This window comes from Chelonoidis abingdonii, chromosome 17 (assembly GCF_003597395.2).
Source record: "Chelonoidis abingdonii isolate Lonesome George chromosome 17, CheloAbing_2.0, whole genome shotgun sequence".
In the NCBI taxonomy this organism is placed as follows: Eukaryota; Metazoa; Chordata; order Testudines; family Testudinidae; genus Chelonoidis; species Chelonoidis abingdonii.
The window spans coordinates 8,343,838-8,369,566 of NC_133785.1; the positions used below are offsets into that span (position 1 = coordinate 8,343,838).

The window sequence follows — 25,729 nt, forward strand, 5'->3', positions numbered from 1 at the left end:
TCCCCCAGTGAGATGGATTGTAGGGGGCTATCCATTCCCATCTCACCTGGTTCTCGCTCCTGCGCTGTCATGGCCTGGCAGAGGCTGGTGTAGGTGAGGAAGTAGATGGCCAGAGTGGGTGTATCTCGCAGCACCAGGGCCCGGGTGCCCCGGAACAGGCCCATGACCCCCTCCTCGCGGAATATGCTGACACTGCAGTGCACTGGGCCCCGGTACTGGGCTCCAGAGGCCCCCGCTAGACTCCTCAGCCCATAGGGGTGAAGCTGGTTCTGTAGCCGAACTTTGATCAGGTCAACAGGAGCCAGGACCACAGCCTGAGATAGGGGTGGGGTTGGTGAGGAGAGAGAAGGGGTGAATGGGAAAAGAGGTCCATGGTTAGTTCCTCAAGGAAAAATACTGACATGCAATGACTCTTGGGGCTGGAGAGAGAACCCAGGTGTCCCAGCTCCCAGCCCCACTTGCTCTAACCCACTATGACCCTACTCCCTTTCCCTGAGCTGGGATAGAACCCAGGAGTCTTGACTCCCAGCCCCCCTGCTCTAAGCACTGGACTTGACTCCCTTCCCCTCCCAGAGGTAGGGCTAGAAGCCAGGAGTTCTGCTCTCTACCCCCACCTCCCATATGGGCTGCCTGGTCCCTCACCTGCATCAGGCCGGAGAAGCTGCCAGCGATGAGGACGTGGGCGTAGTGGGGAGGGTTGGTGTGGCGGTCATGGTGATGGGTGGCGCTCAGGTACAGCAGTGCATTGCTGTAGGCCCCAAACATCACTGAGTTAACCAGGGCCACGCTCAGCAGCGGGAAACTCATCCCCTTAAAGAAGCCTAGGACCTGCAAGGCAAAGGGCACCATGGAGGGATCAACGCCAGCCCTGAGCGTATGTGACTCATGGCTCGCTATGAGGGAGTGAGTGGGGAACCCCTCTCCAAAGGCTGACACCCATGTGTACACGCACACACTGTTCCCCCTAGCATACAGCATGGGGGGGTGAGGGCTGATCTCCATCGGGGCAGATGTGCAGCCCCAGCACGAGGGGAGCCTCTGAGCTTGGGCAGGGGTCTCTTGGCACTGCCCTAATACAAATAATGAATGTGCTGCCTCGAACCGTTTCATTGCGGTACGTTTTGATTACGCAATCCAGGATCCCCCGATAGCCAGACTGTGTCTGCAGCCGCACCTGGAATGAGACACCATCTTTAAGCAAAGAATTTGCAGGGAGATATTAGCAGTGGCAGTTTATGCAAAGGCCAAACTCCTCCTTAGAGGCATTTGGAGGTAGCATTTTCTAGTGGATGGGACTGTGGCCTGGGACTTAGGACTCCTGGCTTCTGTTCACAGTTCTGGCAGGAGTGGGATCTAGGGAGTTAAAGCCGGGGGGCGGTGCAGAGAGTCAGGACTCCTGGGTTCTATTCTTGGTTCTGCCACTGAGCTGGGGCAAGTCCCTCTCTGTGCCTCTTTCCCCTCCCACCTTGTCTATTCAGACTGTGGACTCTTGGGGGGAGGGATTCTCTCACTGTGGGTCTGTTCAGTGTCTCTCCTGATGGGTGGAGGGCCCTGATTTCATGGGGAGGGATGTCTGTGTAGTGCCTGGCCTGACAGGGTGGCCTGAACTTGGGCAGGGAGGGTCTGTGCAGACAAAGACCCCTGTGTCGGTTAGGTCTCCCATCATAAGAAATAAATGAGTTTAAATAGCTATTGCTTGCCCTTTGAGGTGCGGGACACTGCTCTGAGCTAGCTAGTTCCCCAGCAGGGATGTATCTCCTCATTCTATCTATAGGAGAGAAGTTTTCCCTGTCCCTTCCCACCCCCAATCCACCTACAGCAGTACCAGCTTCAGATTCACCTTCACTGTGTCCACTGGGTGCCCCAAGGCCAGCCCCACAGCTCCTGTGTCCAAAGGAAAAACAAGTCAGTTGGAAATTAGAACCTGCCGCTGTCCCAGTTCTGAGAGTGGAACCCAGGAGCCCTGACTCCCAGGCCTGCTGCTATAACTCACTAGGCCCACCCCTCTGGGCGCTAGGAATAGGACCCAGGAGTCCTACCCTCCTCCACACATCCATAAACACCCCAGTACCACTTCCTCTTTCTCTTGGGGATCCCAATGCTGCCGGCAAATGTTAAAATGGTTGAAAAGGACACAGACCCCCAGTGCGAGACAGAGCTGGATTATTTTTAACTCACTTGTTAATGAGCGACTGGAAAGTCTCACATTTTTTTCAGCCAAAAACCTGAATTTGGAACTTAAATTCCACTCTTTTTAAAATGCAAATAAATTGGGGAGGGAGGCCGGCCTTGTCATGGTGAAGCTGGACTGGGATTCAGGGAACCTGGCTTAATTCCCTGCTCTGCTACTGCCTCCCTGGGTGATCTTGGGCAAGTCACTTCCCTACTCTCTGCCTCATTTCCCCCCTCTATAAAGGGGGCAGAATAATCTTTCCTTTGTCTGTTTATTTAGATTATAAATTCTTTGGGGGTAAAAACTGTCTCATTATGTGTTTGTGCAGTGCCCGGCACATAGGGGCCCCAGTCTCAGTTGGCAGGGTCTGTGCTGCACTTAGCCCCGGGCAGGGAGGTCTCAGTCTCATCTGAGGTCTGGGCAGCCCCTGGCATGACAGGGTCCTGACTCTGAGCAGCAGGGGCATCTGTCTGGGCAGCACCCAGGAGGGTGGGAATTGGATCCTTCTCATTCTTACCTGAAATCCAGCCAGCCACAAACTCCTCCACGGGCATGGTGAGTAGAGCGCGCAGGAACTGTACAGGGCTCTGGATAAGAGGAAAGATCTGGTCAAAGTTAATCCATTTAATCCCTAACTTGTCCTCCTGGTTGCTTCAATCTTTAACTTGATCCTCCCCTGCCCTGTGAATTGCCCTTTTCCCAACAGCAGTGCCCAGGGGCACGCAGTGAAATGGAAACGCAGGAGATTAAGCAGGGGTGACCAAGCAGAGTTAGGGTAACCGGGGGAACTCAACTGGTGCAGTATCTCACTGAGATTAAGGGCTGGATCCACCAGCCGGGCTGGCTGCTTTCCCCCTGGGGCCTGTCCTCCACCAAAGGGGCTGGAGCTCTGGAGGCCCCCTTTCAGGCCCACACTCGGGGCTGGATTTTCCAAAGTCCTCCGTCCTCAGCACACAGCTTCTTAAATGCTGAATTAAATTCACACTGTTCCATTCTGAAAAACAACTCTCACCTCAGTAAGATTCCCAGACCAAGAGAAGCGCGGAGCCTGCTTTCTGTGACGGTTGTAAGTGGTTTTCGACGGGTTAGCAACTGAGAGCGGACTGTGCTGAGCATGTTTCAGGATGGGATGTTATAAAGGCTGGATTCTGCCAAGACCTGTTCGGGTGCTTACTGGGAGGCATTTGGACGCAGATCCTTACAACGATGGAGGCACCCAACGCGTGGAGGCACAATTGCAATCGGGGATGGGGAGTGCTTTTTGGCTTTCCTCTGAAGCATCAGGGATCACCTACAGCTGGAGCAGGGATAACAGGTAATGAGGCCTGCTTTCTGAGGTTTCTCTGTTGTAGATGGCTGTAGGGTGAGTCTTGTTCAGGGTCCAGCTGATCACCTGATGTGGCAGCAGGCAGGAATTCTCTCCCTCTCCTACCCCAGGTCACAGAGGCAAGGACCTTTTGCCCTCCTCTGCAGCATAAGGCGTGGGGCGGCTGTTGTGCTCATCATGTCTTACCTAATCAAGCCCCACATAATGCCAGAGACCCTGGTTCTCTCTTGTTCTCTGCATGGCGCTCACAACCCCTTCAGCCAGGGGTGGGCAAACTTTCTGGCCTGAGGGCCACATTTGGGAATAGAAATTGTATGGTGGGCCATGAATGCTCACAAAATTGGGGTTGGGGGTGAGGGCTCCGGGGTGGGGCCAGAAATGAGGAGTTCAAGGTGGAAGAGGGAGCTCTGGGTGGGGGTGCGGGCTCTGGGGTGGGGCTGGGGATGAGGAGTTTGGGGTGTAGGAGGGTGCTCTGGACTGGGACTGAGGGATTTGGAGGGCAGGAGGGGGTCAGGGCTGGGGCAGGGAGTTGGGGTATGGGAAGGGGTATAGGGTCTGGCTGGGGTGCAGGCTCTGGGGTGGGGCTGGGGATGAGGGGTTTGGGGTGCAGGAAGGTGCTCCGGGCTGGGATCAAGGGGTTCAGCGGGGGAGGGGGGAATCAGGGCTGGGGCAGGGGTGTGGGGAGACGCTCAGGGGTGCAGACTCTGGGTGGTGCTTTTACCTCAAGCAGCTCCCAGAAGCAGTGGCATGTCTTGTCTCCGGCTCCTATGTGGAGGCGCAGCCAGGTGGCTCTGCACGCTGTCCGGTCCACAGGCACCGCCTCTGCAGCTCCCATTGAAGTGCCAGAGGGGCCACTGGAGCACAGAGGAACTGGAGGGGGGATGTGCTGTGGCTTCTGGGAGCTGCATGGAGCAGCCCCTGACTCTGCTCCCCAGCTGGAGTGCCAGAGCGAGGCAAGCCCCAGACTTCACTCCCCAGCAGGAACTCAAGGACCAGCTTAAAATGACTGGCAGGCTGGATCCGGGCCACAGGCCAGTTTGCCCACCCCTGCCTTAAGCTTGAGGGTGGAAATGCCAAAGTCATTGGGCTCAACCTACGACTGTCTGGGTGAAGTTTAATGTCCTGGGATATTCAGAAGGTCAGACTAGATGATCTAATGATGCTGTCTGCCCTTAACCTCTGAAACCCTAGACACCGCTCCCCTCCCTGAGCTGGGGATGAAACCCAGGAGTCCTGACTTCCAGCCCCTCTGCTTTAGCCACTGTATCCCCTCCTCTCCCACAGCCAGAGACAGAAAGCTTGCCTCCCGCCCACTGACAAAAGATGGTGTGGGTTAATGAGCCATTACCTTTTTTCCTAGCCAAGATGAAACCAGCTTCCACAATCCCAGGCCAGTGCCTCCATCCCAGCACCCCCCAGCTGCCTTTGCAAACCTTTCCTCTCTCCTAAACCCACGGCCCTGAACAAGTTTGCAGCACAAGCACGTGGAGTGTGCACTGGGGCCCTAACAGGGAGCTGCTTGCATGGACAGATCCTCACAAACCAGCACTACATCCTGTGCAGTGGCCCTTAGCAGCTAACCCTCCTCTCTGCACCCCTTGGGCAGACTTACCCCATGGGGGTGGCAGGCACAATTTAGCCGGAAACTAAATCTCATCAACAACAATCTTGTTTATAGACATGCACAGAGGTGCCACTCCCGGCTGGACCGCATTTACTTGACATATCTCCACCTTTCACGAGCCCACTCCTCTAGCATTCGGCCAGCCCCCTTTTCAGATCACCACCTTGCCACTGTGAGGAACTCTCTCTGCGCGGAGAGGCCGGGGCCGGCCTATTGGCACTTTAATGTTACAAGGACCCCTGGTTGATTTTGCTGATACAGACTAACACGGCCCATCATATCAAGCTACCACTAGAGGGAAGTAGACACCTACTTCAATGCACTCTTTGTTTAGGGTAGGGTCTGAAGGCCCAAAGTGAAATCAGAGTCCTTACTATTCCCAGCTAATCTTGACTGAGAGCAGGGTAGGGCCCCTGTTGTGCCAGGCGCTGCATGGTCCTGACTGAGACAGGAGCCCGGGGCCAGGTCCCACTGGGTGCTGCTCAGACCCTGACCGAGACAGGGGCCCCACGGAGCCCGGGGCCAGGTCCCACTGGGTGCTGCTCAGACCCTGACCGAGACAGGGGCCAGGGGCCGCCCGGGGCCAGGTCCCACTGGGTGCTGCTCAGACCCTGACTGAGGTTGTGGCCCATGTCAGGTCACGTGCTGCACAACCCCTGACCCCGGCGAGCCAGCCCCTGGCCCGAATTGCTCACAGCCTAAGCCCCAAAGGGGGGAGGGGAAATCGAGGCTCACGCGTTGGCAAAGCCGGGAACACCCAGCCCGGTGCCCGCGTGTGACCCCTGCCCTGCGAGCGAACGCCTCCGTGCGGGGGGGCTGGGTGCCATTGGCTGCCCCCCAGCCTGGTGTTCTGCAGGGCGGAGCCCGCCCGTTCATCTGCCCCCGCCCCGACCCCCGTTGGCATCGCTGGCTCGGACGGGTTCAAAATTCACTGCTGGGTTTGGCAGCCCCCGGTTCGTACCTCGGCACCACACACCTGCCCGGGCCCAGGTTAACCCACAAATCGAATTCCGGGGCGGGCGCCGCCGCCAACCGTCAGGCTCGGCAAGGCGAATCTCCGTGACGTCACAGAGGCAGCGGCGGGCGGGGATTGGGCGGAACATCTCTCCCTCCAGCTTCCGGGACAAGCCGCCCGCGCTGCTTCCAGCTGCACAGACCCAGGCAGGGAGCGGGAGAGATTCGGGCGGGCGGCGAGCAACGGCGCCATGGAGGTGAGAGGGGGGTTGAGTGGAGGGCCCCTGGGGCCTTCCGGGGGTCTGGGCTCCCTTCCACCCAAGGGGTTCCCCAGGCTTCCCGCTTTGGGGCCCAGCACCTGCTCCCCACCAGGGACCCTCTGCCCATTCCTCCCAGTGCCCCGCACTTCCTCCAACCCAAGATACCCAATGTTCTCCCTCCTCCCCCGCTCTGGAGCCCCGCATCCCTCTCACACTCGAGCCCGTCTGTCCCGCCCCCGCAGGGGACCCTCTGCCACCTCTGCTGTGGGGACCTGCACCCCTCCTCCTTGAGCCGACTCCCCTGTGGCCCGGCACCCCCTCTTCCAAAGGGCCATCAGTGACCCCGCCACCCATCTAGACGGCTCCCAACCTTGGGGAGCATGCAGAGCCCCAGGATCTCCTCCCCCTGCAAGGTCCAGGGATATCCGTGGCTTCCTGCCCGGGGGCTCCCATCCTCCCCCCATCCACTGGTCTTTTCCCCCACACCCAAGGGTCTCCCAGTGCTGCTAAGATACCTAACTAGTGGGTGCTTACACTTCTAGCTGGAGGCTCCTATCCCCTGCTTGGGTCCAGCAACGCCCTCCCCCACACCAGTCCAGGTTCCCTGGGGCTTGGCTCCCATCTATATGCTCTCCTCGAAGCCCCTGGAGCTGTTTACCCCAATGGGCCCGCCCCCGAAAAACACTCTATGCCTGGGGGTGTCTCTTGGTGACAACCCCCATCAAGATCTGAACCTTTTCTCCCCCCCCCCACCGATGTTTGTGTGTCTGCAGATGGAAGGCGCAGATGGGGCTGCTGTCCCCCCCAGCTTGGCCGATCGCTCGCGTCGAAGCAGCATCTCCTCCACGTGTGCCCGATGTAGGTGACATTTGGAAGGCAGGTGGTGTCTCTTAGAGGAGGGTGGGTTGTCTGGTGGTTTGGGGTTAGGGATTGGGAGCTAGGACCCCTGGGTTCTTTTCCCAGCTTTGGGAGGGGAATGGGCTCTAGAGTGGGGCTGGGGGGTAAATAGAGGCAACACTCTTGGTTTTTGTCCCAAACTCCGGGATTGGGTTTACTAGAGCGTCTCACGCTTCATAGCTTGTGTAGGCTGAACTCATTACACACCCTGGGCTCCTTACGTCTCTCCATTTCTGCATCACCCCTTCCCCCCACCTCCCAGTATGCCATGCTCCCATCCTCCTCCTCTTCAGGAACTCCTGCATCCCCATTCCCTTTTTCCCCCCATGCCAGGGCTGTATATGGCCTCCCATTTTTCCCTTTCCAGTTTTTGTGACTGTTTTTCACCAAGTTCTAGAGGGATCTGCCTAGAATATTACTGGAAATTTTGGAGCGACTCGGATATAGCGTTCAAAAGCTACCATGTTACAGACAGAGAAATGCCCTGGAGTTGAGCATAAAGATTGATGTAAGCCAGTGGCTTTCAAACTTTTTTACTGGTGACCCCTTTCACATAGCAAAACTCTGAGTGTGACCCCCCCCCTTATAAATTAAAAACACTTTTTATATATTTAACACCATTATAAATGCTGGAGGCAAAGCAGGGTTTGGGGTGGAGGTTGACAGCTTGTGACCCCCTATGTAATAACCTCACAACTCCCTGAGGGGTCCCGACACCCAGTTTGAGAACCCCTGATGTAAGCCAACTCTTGGGCCTCTGTTCAGTCAGCTGGGTCATGGCTACATCAGGTCAGGACTTTTTCCACGCATTGTCTGTCACCCAAAGATTCAACTTTGCCAAAACCAAAACTGTTCATGAAACGGGGTCGGTTTTGACAAATCTCCGAGCTCAAAAACTTTTGGGAAAATAAACTGTTTTGCGGTTAACAGGCTGTGTCGTCTTTTTTGAACCAGAGAGTTCTGAGGGTTTGAGTCAAAATGATGTGGTGTTTGGAAATTTTAGCAAATGTAGATTAAAAAAGATCGAAACTGAAATGCATCAACACTGATCTGGACTGAACTTTGTCAACTCTTTTGTTTGTGAAAATGTTCATGTTTTTTGACTTTTTATCTTAGTTTGGGATGGAAAATTCTTTGGGATATCAAAAACTTTCATGAAACAGGAAAACTGTGACCCTCTGCTCTCCTCTTAGCGGTGGATGTCCTGGTATATCTGATCGATGACACTATGGTGCAGCTGAGCGTGGACAGTCTGATGTCTGTCACTGTTCATGAGCTACATCGCATCGTCCGGGACGCCCTGCAGCTTCCTGAGTGTGCCATGGACGTCTTTGCCCTGTGGCTCATCTCTCCCTTGCTTGGTGAGGTGCTTGGTTCGTTGTCAGGATCTCTTATGTTACTCCTATCACCTGGGGGGGCGGGGCCTGTGCATAGCCTTCTCTACTGTGGCATTACCCAAGACTTTGCAAGTCTCATCACCCCCTTTTACAGGGGAAACTTAAGCACAGAGAGGGGAAGGGATTGGTCTGAGGTCATGTGTAGATTCATTGGTGGAGCTGGCAATGGAACCTAGGGGTCCTGACTCCCAGTTCCCTCCACTCTAACCATTAGGCCACCCCTCCCAGAGCAGGGAATGGAATCCAGCAATCTGGTTCCCAGCTCTGATCACTAAGCCACAGTCCCCTTCTATTGCTCGGGATAAATCCCAGGAGTCCTGACTCTCGGCCCAGTGCTCTGACTGCTAGACCTACTGCCCTCCCAGATCTGGGCATAGAACCCAGGAGTCCTGACTCCTGGTCCTGTGCTGCAATCATTAGCCTGCCCTGTCTTTCCCTGACAAAGTATTTATCTGCTTCTCACTTTGCATTGTCTATTTCCGTAGTAAATGGTTGCTGTTTGATTTCAGGTGGGTTGGAAATGTGTCCCCTGGCTGTTGTGTGACTCAGCCATTGTTTGTTAAAATAAATAAGGAATGAGGAAACTTCCTGTATCCATCCACCTGTGTTCCTAAATAGAGGTTCTGAAATGCTTTCTGTTCTAAACAGCCTCTGCGCCTCACCCCAGAGGTGGCCACATCTCTGTGCTGAGTGAGGGAACCCTGTATAAACATCACCCCAGAGGTGGCTGCATTTCAACTGTTGTCAAAGCAACTGTTGTGTTTGTAATAAATTGCTTTTGGAATCGGTCCCTCGGTGGGACTGAGGGACGGCTGCCTCTAGAGTGGGGTGCAGGGACTGTTGATACAGTTTCTCACTGAGCATATGATGTTACATTGATTTACTGTGATGAACACTAGTAACAGTCCTTCTTTTGCACACCTACTGGACAATCATTTGCTTTAAGTGCAACCAGGAACCCCGTGCAAAAGTCCTTCAACTGGCTCTGCCCTGTGGTGCCTGAGCCCCCGGCCAGAGGGTTGTTAGCAGGAAGTGTTGAATGGCAGGCAGTGGGTTAATCTGGGGCTGTTGAGCCTGAGTCTTCCCAGCTGGGAGCATGTCGGGAGCAGAACGGAAACTTCCAAGGAACATCCAGGCAAAATGAATCATTTCATGGCACTGTTCCAGCTAGCTTGGCTGATGTCTTTGTCACCTGACTTACATCTGTTCCCTTATCTCCCATCAGCTTCCCATCCCTAGCACAGCCCTGCTGTAACCTGTCCGATGTTTCTTGCTTACTCTCTCAGACCTCCCCCAATCTCCCCAGCCTGCTGGTTTTCATTGACCCTCTCCTGGTATTAGGAGTCCCAGCAATGTCTGACTGTCTTCAAAACTTAGCATCTCAGGCTTTTTAGCAGCTGCATCCAGTATTGCTGGGTTTGATGCCCTCCAGTGTGAAGGGAGACTGGGAGTCAGGGCTTCTAGGTTCTATCCCCAGCTCTGGGAGGGGCGTGGGGTCTAGTGGTTAGAGCACAGAGCCTGGAAGCCAGCATTACTATTAGTATAAGGTGTTGCATCTGTCATTAGGGCTCAGTCTCTGTCCAGGTGCCTAGATGCTGTGACTATGGCTACGTTTTAGTCACAGGTATTTTTAGTAAAAGTCACGGACAGGTCACGGGCAGTAAACAAAAATTCACGGACCGTGACCTGTCCGTGACTTATACTATATACCCCTGACTAAAACTTGGGCCGCGGGTGCTCGAGGGAGGGGGAGCGGGCCGCGGGTGCTCGAGGGAGGGGGAGCGGGCCGCGGGTGTTCAGGGGGAGGGTTGGCAGGGCTGGCAGGCGCCTTACCCAGTTCCGTGCTGCTCCCTGGAAGCAGCCAGCATGTCCCTGCAGCTCCTAGGAGGAGGGAAGGCCAGGGGGTCTCTGTGCTGGCTCTGCAGCGCCCACTGGCCAGGAACCACAGCCAATGGGAGCTGCAGGGCCAATGCCTGCAGACAGGGGCAATGCACAGAGCCCCCTGGCCCCTCCACCTAGGAGCTGCAGGGACCTGCTGGCCGGTTCCGGTGGTCCTCTCCCTCTCGAGGTAAGGACATTCCTCCCCACTCCCAGCCTTGAGCCCCCCCTCCCACAGGCTGACAGACAGACAGCCTTAGCTATGCCAACAGGTGCACTATCAAGAATTGCAGAAAGTGGATTATGCTTCAGATCAGTGAGTTTTGGGGATGTTTTCCATCTGCCAGTCTCCATTGCCACCTGTGCTTCTGCTGCCCTCGGTTAGAAGCACTGTCTCCCCCTGTGGCATCCCAACCTGCTGTGTGAATGGCCTTTGCATCTCCTGCTTGGGACTCCAATGGCCAGTCTGTGGGGACAGAGGGAGCATTCACAAAAGGGGGAGGGACGGTGAGTTCTCCCTTCCCACCCCACCCACTGACTGTCCCTGGGCCCTGGCAGCGTTGAATTTAGTAGGTTATAAGTGGTTTAGGAGGGCTGGTCTTTTATTTCTATTATGGTAGTGCCTAGAGGACCCAGGTGACAGCAGGGGCTCTTTATGGGATGTGCATTATTGGTAGTTCCTAGAGATCCCAACCAAGATTGGAGCCCCATTCTGGGGTGTGCACTATTCATAGTGGGGGGAGGAGAGTGGGTGTAGTGGGGGTTGGGAGCCAGGACTCTGGGGTTCCACAGTTGTATTAATAACAACTTCGGGCTGGGTTCCCTGGATAATTGACTCTGCATCTGGCTCCTGGGCTGCAGGGCTGATGCTCTTTTAGAGACTCTCTCTTTCTGTCTTAGAGGTGCAGCTGAAGCCGAAGCACCAGCCGTACAAGGTGTGCCGCCAGTGGCAGGAGCTGCTCTTGCGCTTCACTGATTGCCAGGAGGATGAGATCATGCAGGGTGCGTGTGCGAAGCTTCCTCGCTCCTTTCTGGCCCGCTGACACCCCTGCCTCGACCTTGGAATGCCCTCCTCCAATTGCTGAGCTCATCCTGCCTGGCTTAGTTGTACAGAGGGGAGTGTACGCCAATGGCTAGAGCTGGGTGTGTGTGAAAAGAGCCAGGACTCCTAGAGGGAAGTGATCAAGTGGGTGAAAGCTTTGGGAGTTAGGAATCATAGGTTCTAGTGCCAGCTGGGGGAGGGGACGCATCTAGTGGGTTAGAGCAGGGAGTGGGAGTCAGGGCTCTGGGTTTCCATACCCAGTTGGGAGAGGGGAGGGAGTCTAGTGAGGTTGGTAGCTGGGATTCTGGGGTTCTCTTCCCGGCTCTGACCTTTGTATCTGGCCTGGCTGACTGCCTAGTTTCCAGGAGGTGGTGGGAAAACAGACTCTTGGGCCACGTACATGTCTTTACTGGGGTCTCTCTTGTCTCCCAGATGAGCCTTCCCTGCAGTTCAGAAGGAACGTGTTTTTCCCGAAGAGAAGGGAGCTGCAGGTGAGCATATAGGCTCCTATCTGAGTCTCCTCTGCTGGTGTTACTCACCTCTGACTGTGTGGCAAGGCCTTTTGCATATTGATCAACTTATTATTTAGCCTCTGATTATCTGGGGAGTTAAGAGCCTAACCTACTGCAAGCCCACAAGAGATGGGGTTGTCGGGAAATCCCAGCCTTGTTATTCACAATTTCTGTTGCAGTAGCGCTGCACAGGTGTCCCCTCCCTGGCAGCCCTCATCATGGTCCCTGTTGTGCCAGGCACCGCACAGACCATCCCTTACCCGAGGTGAAGGCCGCGTCATGTGGGGCACTGCATGGGTACATGCTGAGAGACAGTCCTAGAGAGATGGGGGATTATTTTTGCTGTTACACGAATGGGGAAGCTGAGACACAGAGAGGGAAAGTGACTTGCCCAAGGTCACACAGGGGAGTCGGTGGCAGAGCCAGGAATAGAACCCAGGTGTCCTGTGTCCCAGTGTCGGGCCCTAAGAGCATTCCTCCTACAAAAACATCTGCTCTGTTTCTAGGCTTTTGTAAAATCTTGCTGCGACCAACCTGGTGTTCTGGACTTTGTGTCGAGCTGTCAAATCAGTCCCTCGGCCTCCTGCTCTGGTTCCTTAGGCATCATCTACAGTGGGAATGTCACACTGGTTAACCACAGATTTGAATTCTAGCTGGTTCCAGCTCCTCTGGAGATGTTGTAAATTCAGTTTAATTTAACTCTGTTTCCAGTGCCATGCAGCGAGAGACTGAAGCAGCTCAGTCTGTTCGTTTTACTACAAAGCAGATTGAGAGAGGATCTGTTAATGTGGGAAATCTTCCTGGGGAGCAAACCCCACATACCAAAACGATAGAACTAGTTGGGAATTTGTCAACAAAATGATTTGTATTTGGAAAATGCCAGATTGTGGAAACCAAAACTCTGCAGAAACCCATTTTGACGCATGTAGCAGGGAAAACTTCTCCAGGCCTGGGAGGGCCACCAAGAGAGAGGCAGGCCAGTAGTGCAGTGGTTAGAGCACTTTCCTGGGATGTGGGAAACCCAGGTTCAAGTCCTTGCTCTGCCAGATTTAGATTAGGAGCAGGGTGTTGGATGTAAGGGACCCACATTCAAGTGCTTCTATCCTACAGGGTGGGGGGCAGGAGAAATTTTGAAAAGTTTCAGTTTCCTTCTCCCATCAGAACAAAAACAAATGTTGAAACTTCAAATTTTTCCATGCAATGGAATTGCTTCCCAGCCAGCTTCACTACAGGACTCTTAACTAGCAAGGAGAGGCAGAAGAGGAACCACTGGGTGGAAGCTGAAGGTGGACATGTTCCAGTTAGAAATAAGGCACCAGTTTTTAACAGTGCAGGTGATTAACCACTGCAACGAATTCTCAAGAGGAGTGTCGGAGTCTCCATCTTTTGAAGCTGTCACATCAAGGCTGGAAGAGATCGATCGGGGACTGGGCTCAATACAGGGGTAGCTGGGTGAAATGTAATGGCCTGTGTCAGACGGGAGAGCAGACTAGATGATTGACTGAGCCCTTTTGGCCTTAAAATTAACCTCCCAGGCAGCCCAGCTTGAGCCAGAGGTGGAACTGGAGCCACTCTCTGGCCTTAGCTTTGATCACACCCTTTGGCCTGCAGATCGAAAATGAGGCTGTCCTCCGGCTGCTCTACGAAGAGGCTAAGTTCAACATCCTGGAGGGACGCTACCCGTGTGATATGGAGGACTGCGAGCAGCTGGGGGCCCTGGTCTGCAGGCTGCAACTGGGTCCCTACGACCAGGACCAGCATACGGCCTGTGCCTTGAAGTAAGGGGGTTGAGGGGGAATTGTCTAGAGCAGAGGTGTCAGTCGTCTGGAGGATCAGCCTTTTAACTGTGTGCCAGGGTATAAACTCAGGGCTATGTGCTCCCTCTTAGATGCCCGGTAGGTCTCCCGTTGGGGTTGGGGTGGGTCTGGCCCTGGGAGCAAGGGGAGAGCAGTTTTTATGCAGTTACTAGGGGGGCTGTATGCTTGGTAGCTTGCGTAGGCCAAGCGCATTGCACAGGGGCTCCATACATCCCTCCACAGTTCTCTAGGTGCCACCCTTCAGCTCAGGGGCACCCTCTCAGAAAAGCCCTCTTCCCTATGCTAGGGGTTTTGGATGCCACGCAGTCCCCCTACCCCCATATCAGGGTCTCCCATTCTCCTCCCTGTGCCAGGGGTTGTGTGCATGCTCCTATTTCCCCCCCACCCCTTTTATTCTTTCCATCTGGGCAATTAGTCATTTGGGATGCTAATGTGTTACTCTTGGGAGGACGAGCAGAGAGAAGCAGGGTGGTGTTATGCTGAAGGTGTTAATAGAGCCATCAACTAATTGTTTGATTTATGCACAAGTGCTTGACCCTGGCGCTGTGAATCACATGAAGCAGAGGCTCCATGTGTCCTCCATATTTTCCCCTTGTGGTTTTTCATTCCCCCCCCCCCCCCCAATCCATTGGGTTCTGGCCATTGATGCCTAGAACATTTCCTGAAATTTTGGTAACGGTCAGATGCAGCAGTCAAAAACGATGGTTGTGTCTATACAGAGAAATGCCATTGAGTTGAGTGTAGAGGCTTTGCAAGCTGTGGCAGCTACGCTTCTGTTCCTGCGCACAATATCGGTCCAGTAGCAAAGCTGTAGGCTGACTGTTGTTTTCCCACTTTGCTTCTTCATTCTCCCATCTTTCTTTCTCTTGCGCTCCTTCTTTCTTCTCTCCCTTCCCTACAACAGTTGCTTCTCACCCCCTCCCCCTTTCCATTTGCTAAAATGATCAGCCATGGAATAGTCTGACACTTCTCATCTAAGAGCTCGACCTCCAGTGAGATTAGTGTGTGTCATGGGGAGTGGACCCTTTAGAGTATCATTAGAGACTCAGGTGTGTCAGTTACATTCAGGGCAGTTCCCCCCCACACACACACACACATACACAAAGCAATTGGTTAAGGCTCTCTGTAGACTCAGGCAGGCCTCACTGTGTTGCTTGCACTCAGGGCATTCCCCTCAATCCATCTCTGAGCTATTGTGTTGAGCTCTTGGCAGACTCAGGCAGGTACTGTACTATCAATCACACTCCGGTGACATTGGGAAGCTTGAGATTTTGTACCATTGGAATGTTATGCAAGCCACAGATACATCATACAGGCCATGCTTGGTCTGCAGGCTGTATGTTTGACGTCCATAATCTAGTTGAGTATACTTCCGTCCCAGAACTGGGAATGGAACCCAGGAATCCTGGCTCCCAGCCCCCTGTTGCTCTAACCACTGGACCTCATTCCTTTCCTGGAGCTGGGAATAGAATCGAGGAGCACCAGCTTCTAGTCCCACTGCTGAATGTGCTTTCCCATGCTTGGAGTGATGCTGGCGAATGAAGAAGGTTTCCCCCACTCTGTGCAGCTGGACGCTCCCAGTAGGGGGTCTGCTGATCCCACGCAGCTCACTCGCTCCCAAAGAATGCGAGATTGGCTGGGATCCTGAGCCAGGATAATGGCTCACTGTCCCACCCAGCAATGCTCTGATTGTGGGGCAGCTTATCTGGGCTTGCTTGTGAACAATGGTGCTATTCAGGAGGTGATGCGTGGAGCATTGCAACACCCACCTCTCCTGGTGAGTCTAGTTGCAGCTGTTTAAAATGTGCCCTCCACCGGCCTGTCTGTGTGCAGAACGGAGATGATGCCAGGGATGTACTTGTAAATATTCTGTAAGCTGTGATGCTTCTGATCCTGATTGTGGCAGAGCTCGGAATAGAACCCAGGAGTCCTGGCTCCCTTCCTCACTGGTATCCACACACGTTATAATCTCAGCTGGAGAGCAGGGGGGATGGTTAACTGGACCAGGAGGCTCCCGTAATGGGGGAGCATGGAATCTCAGTAAAGAGGGTTATGGGGAGGGAAGTGTCATAGCCCAGGAGTGGAGGGGCTGAAGAGGAGGGAGCTGTCTTAGCCTGGGGGTTATGGGGGGGCTGCTCCCCCCCTGTTCTGAGAGCTGTGCTGTCCCTGCAGGGAGAAGCTGGAGGCCTTCCTGCCCGCTCACCTGTGCCGGCGGGGGCACAGCCTGCTGACGGCGCTGTGGAAGCGGGGGGCCAAGCAGCCAGCCTACGAGCAGGGGCTGCTCCAGGCCTACCAAGCAGTGCGGGAGGAGGCAGCCTGCGAGGAGCCTGAGGCTCTGCGCCAGCACTACTGGGTCTATCTGCAGAGGTGCCACCAGCTGCCATACTATGGGTGAGTCTGCACACTTGGCTGCAGAATAAGCTGGTAACTCCTGTACCTGTCAGTATGAGGGGAGGGGTTTTTTTTGGCAATCCCAGTCCAGCAATCCCACCATCTTCCCCGTTCGCGGTCTGCCTATGCCCCTCGGCAGGGACCTAGTTGTGCAAGAACCATTTCCTGGCCGTAGCATGACAAGATCTCGTAATCTGTGTCTTTGCAGTCTGTGGGTTGGGGGACCTGGGAGAGGAATATTGTGCCCAGGGGGACAAATCCCCAAGTCTTCCCAGTCCTGTTAGTGAGCGCTTGTGCAATCCGAGCACTTCCTCGTGCGAGGCCTACCTGCCCTGGTGCAACAGGTGTGTGTCTCTCTCCAGCTGCGCTTTCTTCTATGGGGAGATTGACAAGCCAGCCCAGGGCTTCCTCCACCGGGGAGGGCGCAAGGCAGTGTCGGTCGCCATCAGCCTGGAGGGTGTGTACGTCATAGATAGCAAGGAGAAGGTAAGGCTGATCAGGGGATCTCCAGTGGTGGGGGGGTGCATGAGAGCTGTGCACAGGAACATGGCTGGGGGCTGCCTCTGGATCCCCCGTATCCCTACAGCACCTCCTAATGCTGCCCAGATCCTCCCTGGACCGCCCAGAGCCCCCTAGTACCGCTCCCCGCACACTCTACTGCCTCCTAATACTGCCCATGTGTGTGCTCTGTTTTCCACTGTGCTGAGCCAGCCAGTCCCCCTGCTATGGGGCTGGATCACAGCCAATGCCCCCTAGAAGGGAAAGACCCCATGTCCCATTCTCCACCCCCAAAGCCAGTCAACCAGTCCCCCCTCCCTAGGGCTGGATTATAGCTGGCACTCCCTGGGGGAAGAGAGATCCCATGCTCCATCCCTCTTTCTATGGCAGCACGTCTTGCTGGGCCTGCGGTTCCAGGAGCTCTCGTGGGACCACACGTACCCCGATGAGGAGGAAGAGCACATCCTCTGGCTGGAGTTTGATGGGGAAAACGAAGGGATCCTGGTCAACAAGCTGCTGAAGATTTACTCCAAGCAGGTGACTGGGATCTCTGGGGTGTTTTCGGTTTCTGGGCTCCATCCAGCATCTGGCCACCCCATGGAGGCTGCCAGCGAGCAGCAGGGGGTATAGTCAGTGCTAGAGCAATGCTCCCGTCACAGCACACTGGCTGTCTTCCCCTGCTGCAGCCTGGATTTGTTTCACAGGCCAAAAAACAGCCACCCGACTGGGAACAGGCTCTCCTTGGGGCTGGGTTAGAGGGGGAAGTCTCCAGGTCCCATTCCCTGAGCCAGCCAATCCTCCCTGCATGGGGCCCGATCAGACCTTGTGCCCATGTAGAGGAATGGCCTCCTGTCCAATTCCCTACCTCCCTGAGCCCGCCAGTCCCCGCTGCGCCCTAGTGAGGAAGGCCCAGCTAACCGACAACCCCCTCTCCCTGCAGGCAGAGCTGATGAGCGGCCTTATCGAGTACTGTCTGGAGCTGAATGCAGCAGCCGAGGCATCGGCCCTGGAGAACAGCACCCTCCAGAGCCCCACGCTGCCACCTCTGGCCAGCAAGCAGCGCCCCAAGCTGCGACGGCAGAACAGTGTGGTCTGCAGCCGCATCCAGCACCTCGCCACCATAGACTACATTGAGGATGGTAAGGGGGTTGGGGGGGCTCATCCTGGGGTGCTGCACCCAGCTTGGAGCCACAACTGGGCCTGCCCTGCCCTCTACCAGTCCTCTGGAACCTCCTGTGTCTCTCACTCGAGTCACCCCCGGTGAAGTCTCATAGCTCCATTATCACCCCAGCATTACTGGAGGGACCAAACTGGTGGGTGAGTCAGTGGCAGAGCCTGGGATAGAGCCCAGGTGTCCTGGCTTCCAGCCCCTGCTACTGTAACCCACTAGACCCAACTCCCTTCCCAGAGTCAGGGATAGAATCCAGGAGTCCTGACGCCCATTCCTCTGCTCTAACCACTAGACCCTACTTCCCTGCAGAGCCAGTGAGAGAACCCAGGCATCCTGGCTCCCAGCTTCCCCCCCACTTCCCCTAGTGAGAATAGAACCCACAAATCCTGCCTTAAGTGCTGCTGTGACTCTCGGGAGCTGTGTCTCGGGGGAAACAGTCATTTTGTTAGCCATTTTCAGCTCCCACCATTAAGCTGTGGCCCTGTGGAATCCAGTGAGTGAATCCAGGGCTGACTTGTCCCTGTATCTCTCCTCCCTACCCTCTTACCTGCTCCCTGGGCTCCAGGTAAAGAGATAAAGCGTGTGAAACCCAAGCGGACAGCCTCCTTCTTCACCCGCCAGTTCTCGCATGGCGCTACCTCCTACTCAGCTGTGCAGGCTCCAGCGGAGAGCCTGGAGCAGGGCTGAGTGCCGTCTTCGCCGGTGCACAGGGAGCAATGGACCGATCCATCTAGGGGCATGCCCTGTGCCCAGCACACTGGCTCTCCTCCTAGTGCCTCTCTAAGTTATTCTGTGTTAATTTATACCAGTGGGATCCCAGCTTGCTGCATCGAAAGTCTCTCTTCTGCAGCCATTCCAGCCTGAGCCCTCAGGTGCCTGGGCTCCTCTGGTTATGTTGCTTTGAGTGTTCTCTGCAGCTGGGCAGTGACACCCCCTCCGTCCCCTGGGTGGTGGAAGCCTCCCGGTGTGGTTCTACTGTATGTGTGCTGGCACGCCGCTGCTGATTTCAATTGGCACCGATGTAAAAGAGGGGAAAAGCAGCCATGTCACCTGGCCAAGCCAGTATTGCTCTGAGATCATCTCTTCCCTCCCTCCCGGCGCTCCTAGACCTCTGATTGCTGCCCTGATGGTGAGCGCGCTCTGCATCGTTCCTACCCCAGAGCTCTGAGCCTCTCTCCCTGGGGTGAAGTGTCCCGTCAGCACAGACTTCACAGAGTGCAGGGCCAGAACCTGCCTGCATGTGCCCATCAGTTCAGCACATCAGGGTCCTGCGGCACCTCGCTTGTCCTGAGTGGGGAACTCTCCTGTCTCAGAATGTCACCTCCCTTGAGGGGAGGGATTCATCTGGTCTCCCGCGCAGGGCGGGAAGGGCTGCGCGGCGTTGGTTCATTCCACATCTGATAGAATATTGAGGCATCTTGGCTATATCCCCTGGTGGGTTGTTCCATTTTCCAACCTGTGTGGGAGTCAGATGGGGAAGCGGTGATCGTGATTCTGACATAACCCTGCCTGCGTTTCTGGGTGAACTGACTGCGTAGCAGCTTTAAGACCTTTTTGCGATTCAGCTGGGGGAGTCTGATTTCAAAGCTGGCCTTGCCTCTGGTCCATGGCTAATTCAGTCCAGGAGAGGTAGGCACCAGGTGTTCAGTGAAGTGAAGTGGGGAAGATTGCTTTGCTGCCAACGCTTCACTGAGAAACAACCCTCCTGGGCCTATCAGCTCAGGACATCTCACCAGCCCTAAAAATCCCTTCCTGGCTCCTGCATCTACTTCCTGCCCCAGGAACTCAGCCCGCTTTTTGCAGGGGTTTGTATGTATCGCCCTTTCTGTTGATGGGATATTTTTTTCGATGGCTGGACAAGTGAGTTGCTGGTGCAGGAAATGGGTGACTCCCCCACATGAAGCCTTGTTCAGCCGTGAATGAGACACGCTGGGGTATTAACACAAAGGATCAGTAATTGACTGCAACAGATTTCCTTGCTGGACGTGCAGCTGTTGGAAGGAACAAGCTCCTTGCCTTTCTGAGACCGCTGGTTAGTCTATTTCAAGTTGGGTGTGGTGACATATGCCAGGGATCCACACTGCTTTGCCCTATCCATTCAGTACACAGAGGCTGTTTTGAACAGCTCAGTCTGTGTCTGTGGTTTGGACTTGAGCCAAAGGGGTTTAGATACACCAGCCCTGTTAACTTTAACAAGAGCTGTGCATCTAAATCTCTTGCTTCATTTTTGAAAATCTTAGCCTTAAAACCCCAGCACTGTACACTTTCCTGTGGGTGCTTTATTTCCCTAATGGGGAAGAGCTCTAGTGGGTGCTTATTAAATGACTGTGCTGCTTGTTAACCTCCCTCTCCCTTTTTAAATCTGCACTGTGCAATCTAGGGTAGGTGGAGACAACCTTTTAATATGGAAAAAACCCTTTCAGGGTGGGATGTTTAAAGGGACAGAGGGGATTTAGTCTCTGAACCCCTGTTGAATTTCACTGGGAATTGGGTGCTGATTGGAAACCTTAGCCTTGCTTACTGCAGTGCTGTTTGGAGAGTGGGAAGCAAGCTGAGAATGTGAAAGTGGAATATGTCAATTTCCCCATCTGGACAAACCCTTGGTGGCTGGCAGTGGTTTTGTGTGTGTGGGCAATCTGAGGAAGGAGGGACATCACCCAGGGGTATTGAGAATCTTTAAGCCATACAGACCTGCCAGCCACACACCTCAGCTGCACAAGCACAGCACATGCTGCTGTGCTCTCCAGTCTCCATCATGCACGTCACCTTGGAAATCTCTCTCCTACAGCAGTGAGGGTTTTCTAGGGATTGTACCACGACAGTTTGCTTGTTGCCTTCTCAGCACACCCCACCAGGGAACCAGATGTTACTGCTCGTGGACTGAGCCTGGATGGCAGTTCATTCCCCTGCGCTGCCTAGAGAGGGTAAATGGCCATAAGCTATAGATCTAAACTGCTTATCCCTTGTTAGTGGCACTTGTGCCAAAAAAGCTGTGCCTTCTTCCCCTGGGGATTGGCAGCTGAGCCCATGGTGCATTCGGGATGAGGCTGGCATTTTGAGCTCAGTGTCTTAGATTTCCAAAGGGTTTCAGGCACCAACTCCCATTGAATTTCAGTAGGATTCTCTTCACTTCTTTGGGGAGAAGCACTAGTCCCCATCTGTTGGTTTTGAGCACTTGTCGGTGCCAATCCAGCATCCAAACTGATCAGCAATCAGACTGCTTGGAGGGCGGGACTGTCACTGCCTAAGGGGTTGAAGTGTTCATCTCAAGTTTCCCTTGGGAATTTCCAAGTGGTCTTGTCCTCGTTCCTTCGGGCCCTCCTGGCATTGCAGCGTTGCTAAGCGCTGATATTGCTGATGCAGAGGCAGCAGGAGTGGGAGGCATAAGCAGACTTTCCTCTGGGGCAGAGTTTGTTCATGGATCGTAAGGTAGAAAGATAGAGTTTTTCCGTGTGTTACCAAGTGGCTTGGCTACTTTCAGAACCTGTTTGACAGCAAAAGTGTAAGGGGCGGGGGGCGGGGGGGGAAAGATTCAGTTTAGGGAAGGAAAAAATTAGGCTCCAATTATTTTTAGGGTTGGCTGGAAAAGCTGCAGCACTTAGCGGAAGCAGGCCAGCTGCTTTGCCAGGCCTGGCTGCGTTTGCACCCAAATGGCATGCAAAGCTTTGGCTCTTGTCAGGGACAGCACTGCGTGTTGGGAGGGCTGGCTTGGTGCTGAAGGAGGCGTTGATGCCGCAGGCTTTTAGATAACGGCATGGTGGAAGCACCAGTGGGTTAGCTGGGCCCAACTAACAAGTTGTCTAACTTCCCTCTGGCTTTGTAGCATGTGCAGTCCCCTGATTAGTGTATTTCTGGAGTGTGTGCCGCTGCCTTCGTGCTAGGTCAGTCAGTGACTAGGGGTTCTGCAGCTGGGGCTTGGATCCAAGTGTTGGGCTCTGTCCTTCTCATCTCAGTGGGAAAGGTGATCTGCTAGAGGGACTTCATAAATGATTTTGCTCCAGCCTTAGGTTCATCTGGGTCCTGGGCTGATTTCTAGCTCTGCCAGCCAGTGCTCCGGCTCCAGCCGTTCTCCCAGTATGATGGCACTGCCCCTTCTGCTTCCAAGCCACATTTGTGATCAGCTCTGTTTTTCCCCAGAGTTGTTCTGACCCAGTAAGCATCTTGTGCTCACTTTGTGCTGTGGTTCCTGTTAGTGCAAAGGTGCAGGACAGTGGTGAATCTAGTTCCAAGCGCTGAATGGAGCGGAAGTGGAGGTTGCTAGTGATTTGAGTAAAAATAAAAAATTGTGCAAAAAAATACAGGGCATGATCCTGTTTCAAACTGGGGGTGGGGTGGGGCTTAGAACCTTCCCTGGAGTACCTAGCAGTTTCTCACTGTACTGCAGAGTCAACATGTTAATGTGAGCAATGAAATGGTACACCACAGAACGCATCCCAGTTTCACTGGGGTAAAAGAAAAGTATGCTGGTTAAAGGTGACAGCCATGTTCTCTGGGCAGGAGAACTCTGATATCCCATATGCAAAGGCTGGGATCTGTCTTGTGCCATGAGACTGAAGGACAAGGCTTTGTGAGGCAGCCGTGGATTCTTGCAGATTTGGAGTGGAGCACGGGGGGGAACCGCTGCAGCTGTGAATGAGCCACAGATCAGCTAAACACAAGGGCTCTGGGTTTCAGTAGTGAGTCTGGGAGAAGTCCAGCCTGAGACTCCTCCAATGGTACTGGCTTTTCAAAGAGCAGGTGGTCAGCAATTCCTGCAAACGAGGCCCTTTTTAAGGGTAGCCAAAAGTTGAAGCACCCAAAATCCTTAGTCACTGTTGAAAACTCTTGGCTGAGGATCATTCATGTTAAACCTGAGACACCTAGTGTCTGAACCCTGAATACTCTGGGCTGTTATGTCAGTAGAAGGCACCTTGAAGCATCTTGTCTCTTTAATGCCGCAAAAGCCTTCAAAGCAGACAAAATGCCTATGTTCTGCATCTGATGGAAGGTCCACTGCAGTGCAAGTGGGTGTGAAACACCGCTGAGTCCTTGCATGCACTCGGGTAAAATTGCTACATGAGGCTGATGGAACCAGGCCCAAAGTATTCAAGGTTCCAGTCCCCCTCTGCGATTGGATTCAGGCTGAGTTGGCGCTTTGGCCAATGCCTGTTTTGTGATCAGCTTTGGGGACTGCCATGGGGGCTGTTAAAAACACTGAGCTTGGCCTTCATTCTGCACTTCCTGATCAGCTTGTGGTTAGCAGGTTGGGAGGGGCCGAGGGAGAAAATAGTTTGCCTGTTATCCATTTGCAACTGCTGGCGATTGCATAACTGGATTCCTCCTTTTACTAGGTCGTATGTCACATCCCGTCTGAAAATGACCCCACAGTTCTTCTTACAAACTATGGGGAAGACTTCTAAAAAGCCCCTGAGCGATTTTGGAGCACAGATCTCTCTGAATTGCCTGATACTTGTGCTCCTAAATACGAGGCCATGCTTCAAAATTCCCCCCTTAATGATTAAAATTGGGCAAAAAGTCTTTTGCGGGGGGGAGGTTAAACCCATTTTATATTTTTTTCTCTTCTCAAGGGCAGTTACAAGTCAGTTGCATACTGAGGTTTTCATACTCTAGCACAATGGCTGCAATGTTTTGGGTTTGCAAGTTTTTTTTTTAAAACAATGTAAACACTGCTGTTGGTTTGAGGTTTGGCTGAAAACGCAGGAGGGGTGTTTTAACTACACTTGGGCAACCTCTGGACCCACTTCCTCTCACTTTTGGAAGGCAAAGGGCTACTGTTTTGGTTTCACAGATGCAAATAATGCCCCCTAGTACTTTACAAATGATCACCTGGTGTGTCTTCCTCCCTGTCCCCCAGTATATTTCACAACAGCTGCGGACTCTGACACACTTCCAGATCTTCACTGAAGCTGTGCTGTTTACAGCACCTGGAATCACTGTATTGATTTAGACCAGCTGATGTTCTGGCCCATTATCAACATAAAACTCCATATTATTAACATAGGTTTTGAAAAACCTACAACACTAACTAGTTGCCACGTGGAGAATTTGGAAGAGCCACTATATTTTTCACCATTGATCCTGTGTCTCAGTTCTGCATTTACCATTAAACTAGTCGGTTTCCCTTTTGGGCATCAGTTCACTTTCTCCTTCTGATGCTGTTGTATTGTTTAGGTCTCTGAATGCCATTTAAATCCAAATAACTTTGTCACTGACCTGTTTTATTTAAAAATTCCAAAAATGTCTTCACACCATGCTTTCTAAACTCCCCTTTGTTTTGTATAGAGTGAATTTTGGGTTCTGTGCATACGTGGTCCTTTCATTCCTGCCTTCTATGTTTAATTCAAGAAGTCTGTGGAGTGAGATACATATTTTTCACTCTTGGCAAGATCACATGTCATGTTTGTCTGGTGCCATGATGCCTTTCGGGATAAAATTGCCAACATGTGTCTTAAACCACAATCCATACAGCTGGGTCTAAGATCAGTATATGCCCAACACTTTGTAAATGTGTCTTCAAAGGCAGTGCCATGGAAGTGACTTGACTGAAATGTATTCCCTCTGCTAGCCAGTAAGCAAATCATTCTAATGTTACCTGGAGGAGTTGTGCTTTCCAGGCTGGATTCTGCCCTCAGAGACCCGAGCTTGTAATGGAGAATCAAGCCAATAATTATTATGCACATCTGTCTGAACTGTATTATTCTGTCTTGAGCTCATTGCATCTTGTATCTGGAAGTGTTAATTCATGTGTGTGTGTTTGAATTCCCCTGAACTGGAAATATGTCATACCTATCTATGATATGCAACACAAAATGGCCTTCTCTTTTTACTGATTTCTGTGTGAATTTAATTTTTACAACAAAAAATTGTGTATATACTAATATTTTTCTTTTGTATGCTACAGATCACTCTTATAATAAAGAGGCTGTTTTCAACAAGTAAGGTGCTAATTTGAGATCTGCTTATAAAAGGTATTCCCTAAGACACCAGGTGTTAAGATGGGCAGTGTTAATTACAGCATGTGATTGAGGAAGGGAGGAGAGAGCTTGTTTTCAGTTACCCCATTTCACATGTTGTCTCTCAAAGTTTATCTATGATCATTATGAAATTACTTCTGTCGTAAGTACTCTTCTGGCCCCCATCCCCACAGCATCTAAATACTTCACAATCTGTAATGCACTTCACACCCACCTCTGGGACATAGGGCAGTGCTTTTATCCCCATATAGCTGTGTGCCTCGGTTTCCCCATTTAAGTGACTTGCCCAAAGTCACACAGGGCAGCATTAGAGCAGGGAATCAAACCCCAGTCCCTCAAGTCTTAGGGTATGTCTACCCGCTCGGCAGTGATCGATTTTTATCGCATCTAGTCTAGATGCAATAAATCAACCTCCGAGCGCTCTCCCATCTACTCCTGTACTCCAGCGTCGCGAGAGGTGCAGGCACAGTCGACGCAGGGGAGCGGCAGCAGTTGACTCACTGCAGTGAAGACACCATGATGACTGGGTCTAAGTATGTCAACTTCAGCTACGTTATTCATGGAGCTGAAGTTGTGTAACTTAGATCGATCCTTCCCTCCCCCCTGGTGTAGACCAGGCCTTAGTCTAACATCCTACCTGTTAGAGGGCTTTCTCTCCACCCTCCCACTTTGCTGGTTCTTGTCACACAGACAGCAAGCAGCAAAAGAGCAGAAGTCCAAAGTGCAGACAATGCTATGTTTATTGGGGATAATTTCCCACAAGTATGATTCCAGTTTCCCTACCTACTTCCTGTTTGAGCCCCATTTATATAGT

The 25,729-nt window shown here is 53.1% G+C and overlaps 2 protein-coding genes across 14 annotated transcripts in view; one reads left to right on the top strand and one right to left on the bottom strand.

Moving 5' to 3' along the window:
* SLC25A45 (solute carrier family 25 member 45) overlaps positions 1-6,186 on the bottom strand; it is a 386,904-nt gene extending 380,718 nt beyond the window's left edge. Inside the window, exons 1-7 of one of the 9 annotated variants that reach the window (XM_075073281.1) lie at positions 6,086-6,186; positions 3,186-3,470; positions 2,691-2,760; positions 1,841-1,884; positions 1,103-1,174; positions 643-828; positions 47-314 (exon numbers count right to left, since the gene is read on the bottom strand). In XM_075073281.1, coding sequence (XP_074929382.1) covers positions 47-314; positions 643-828; positions 1,103-1,174; positions 1,841-1,884; positions 2,691-2,727 — 607 coding nt within the window. In that variant the 5' untranslated portion in view covers positions 2,728-2,760; positions 3,186-3,470; positions 6,086-6,186. Of the gene's footprint in view, positions 1-46; positions 315-642; positions 829-1,102; positions 1,175-1,840; positions 1,885-2,690; positions 2,761-3,185; positions 3,629-3,686; positions 3,710-6,085 lie in introns of those variants that run through there. The other 8 variants (XM_032797912.2, XM_075073276.1, XM_075073280.1 and 5 more) reach the window with 8 other exon arrangements.
* Positions 6,187-6,249: 63 nt separating this feature from the next.
* On the top strand, positions 6,250-24,876 carry FRMD8 (FERM domain containing 8). 5 transcript variants are annotated; one of them, XM_075073275.1, is made up of 11 exons: positions 6,250-6,335; positions 7,112-7,196; positions 8,429-8,596; positions 11,411-11,512; positions 11,985-12,043; positions 13,676-13,842; positions 16,054-16,272; positions 16,635-16,758; positions 17,161-17,307; positions 17,711-17,909; positions 18,507-24,876. In XM_075073275.1, the coding sequence occupies exons 1-11, from the start codon at positions 6,330-6,332 to the stop codon at positions 18,626-18,628; spliced, it is 1,398 nt and encodes a 465-aa protein (XP_074929376.1). In that variant the 5' UTR covers positions 6,250-6,329; the 3' UTR covers positions 18,629-24,876. The 5 variants fall into 5 exon arrangements, with proteins under 5 accessions (XP_074929376.1, XP_032653735.1, XP_032653753.1 ...); XM_032797844.2 differs by having other exon boundaries at positions 6,255-6,335; positions 16,617-16,758; XM_032797862.2 differs by lacking the exon at positions 11,411-11,512 and having other exon boundaries at positions 6,255-6,335; positions 16,617-16,758.
* The last annotated feature ends 853 nt before the right edge of the window (positions 24,877-25,729 follow it).

What these genes read in the sequence shown, in the direction of transcription:
- FRMD8 (XM_032797844.2), top strand. An exon ending in CACCAGCTGCCATACTATGG is followed by an intron (nt 16,273 to 16,616) that starts GTGAGTCTGCAC and finishes CTGGTGCAACAG; the next exon opens with GTGTGTGTCTCTCTCCAGCT. An exon ending in TGAAGATTTACTCCAAGCAG is followed by an intron (nt 17,308 to 17,710) that starts GTGACTGGGATC and finishes CTCTCCCTGCAG; the next exon opens with GCAGAGCTGATGAGCGGCCT.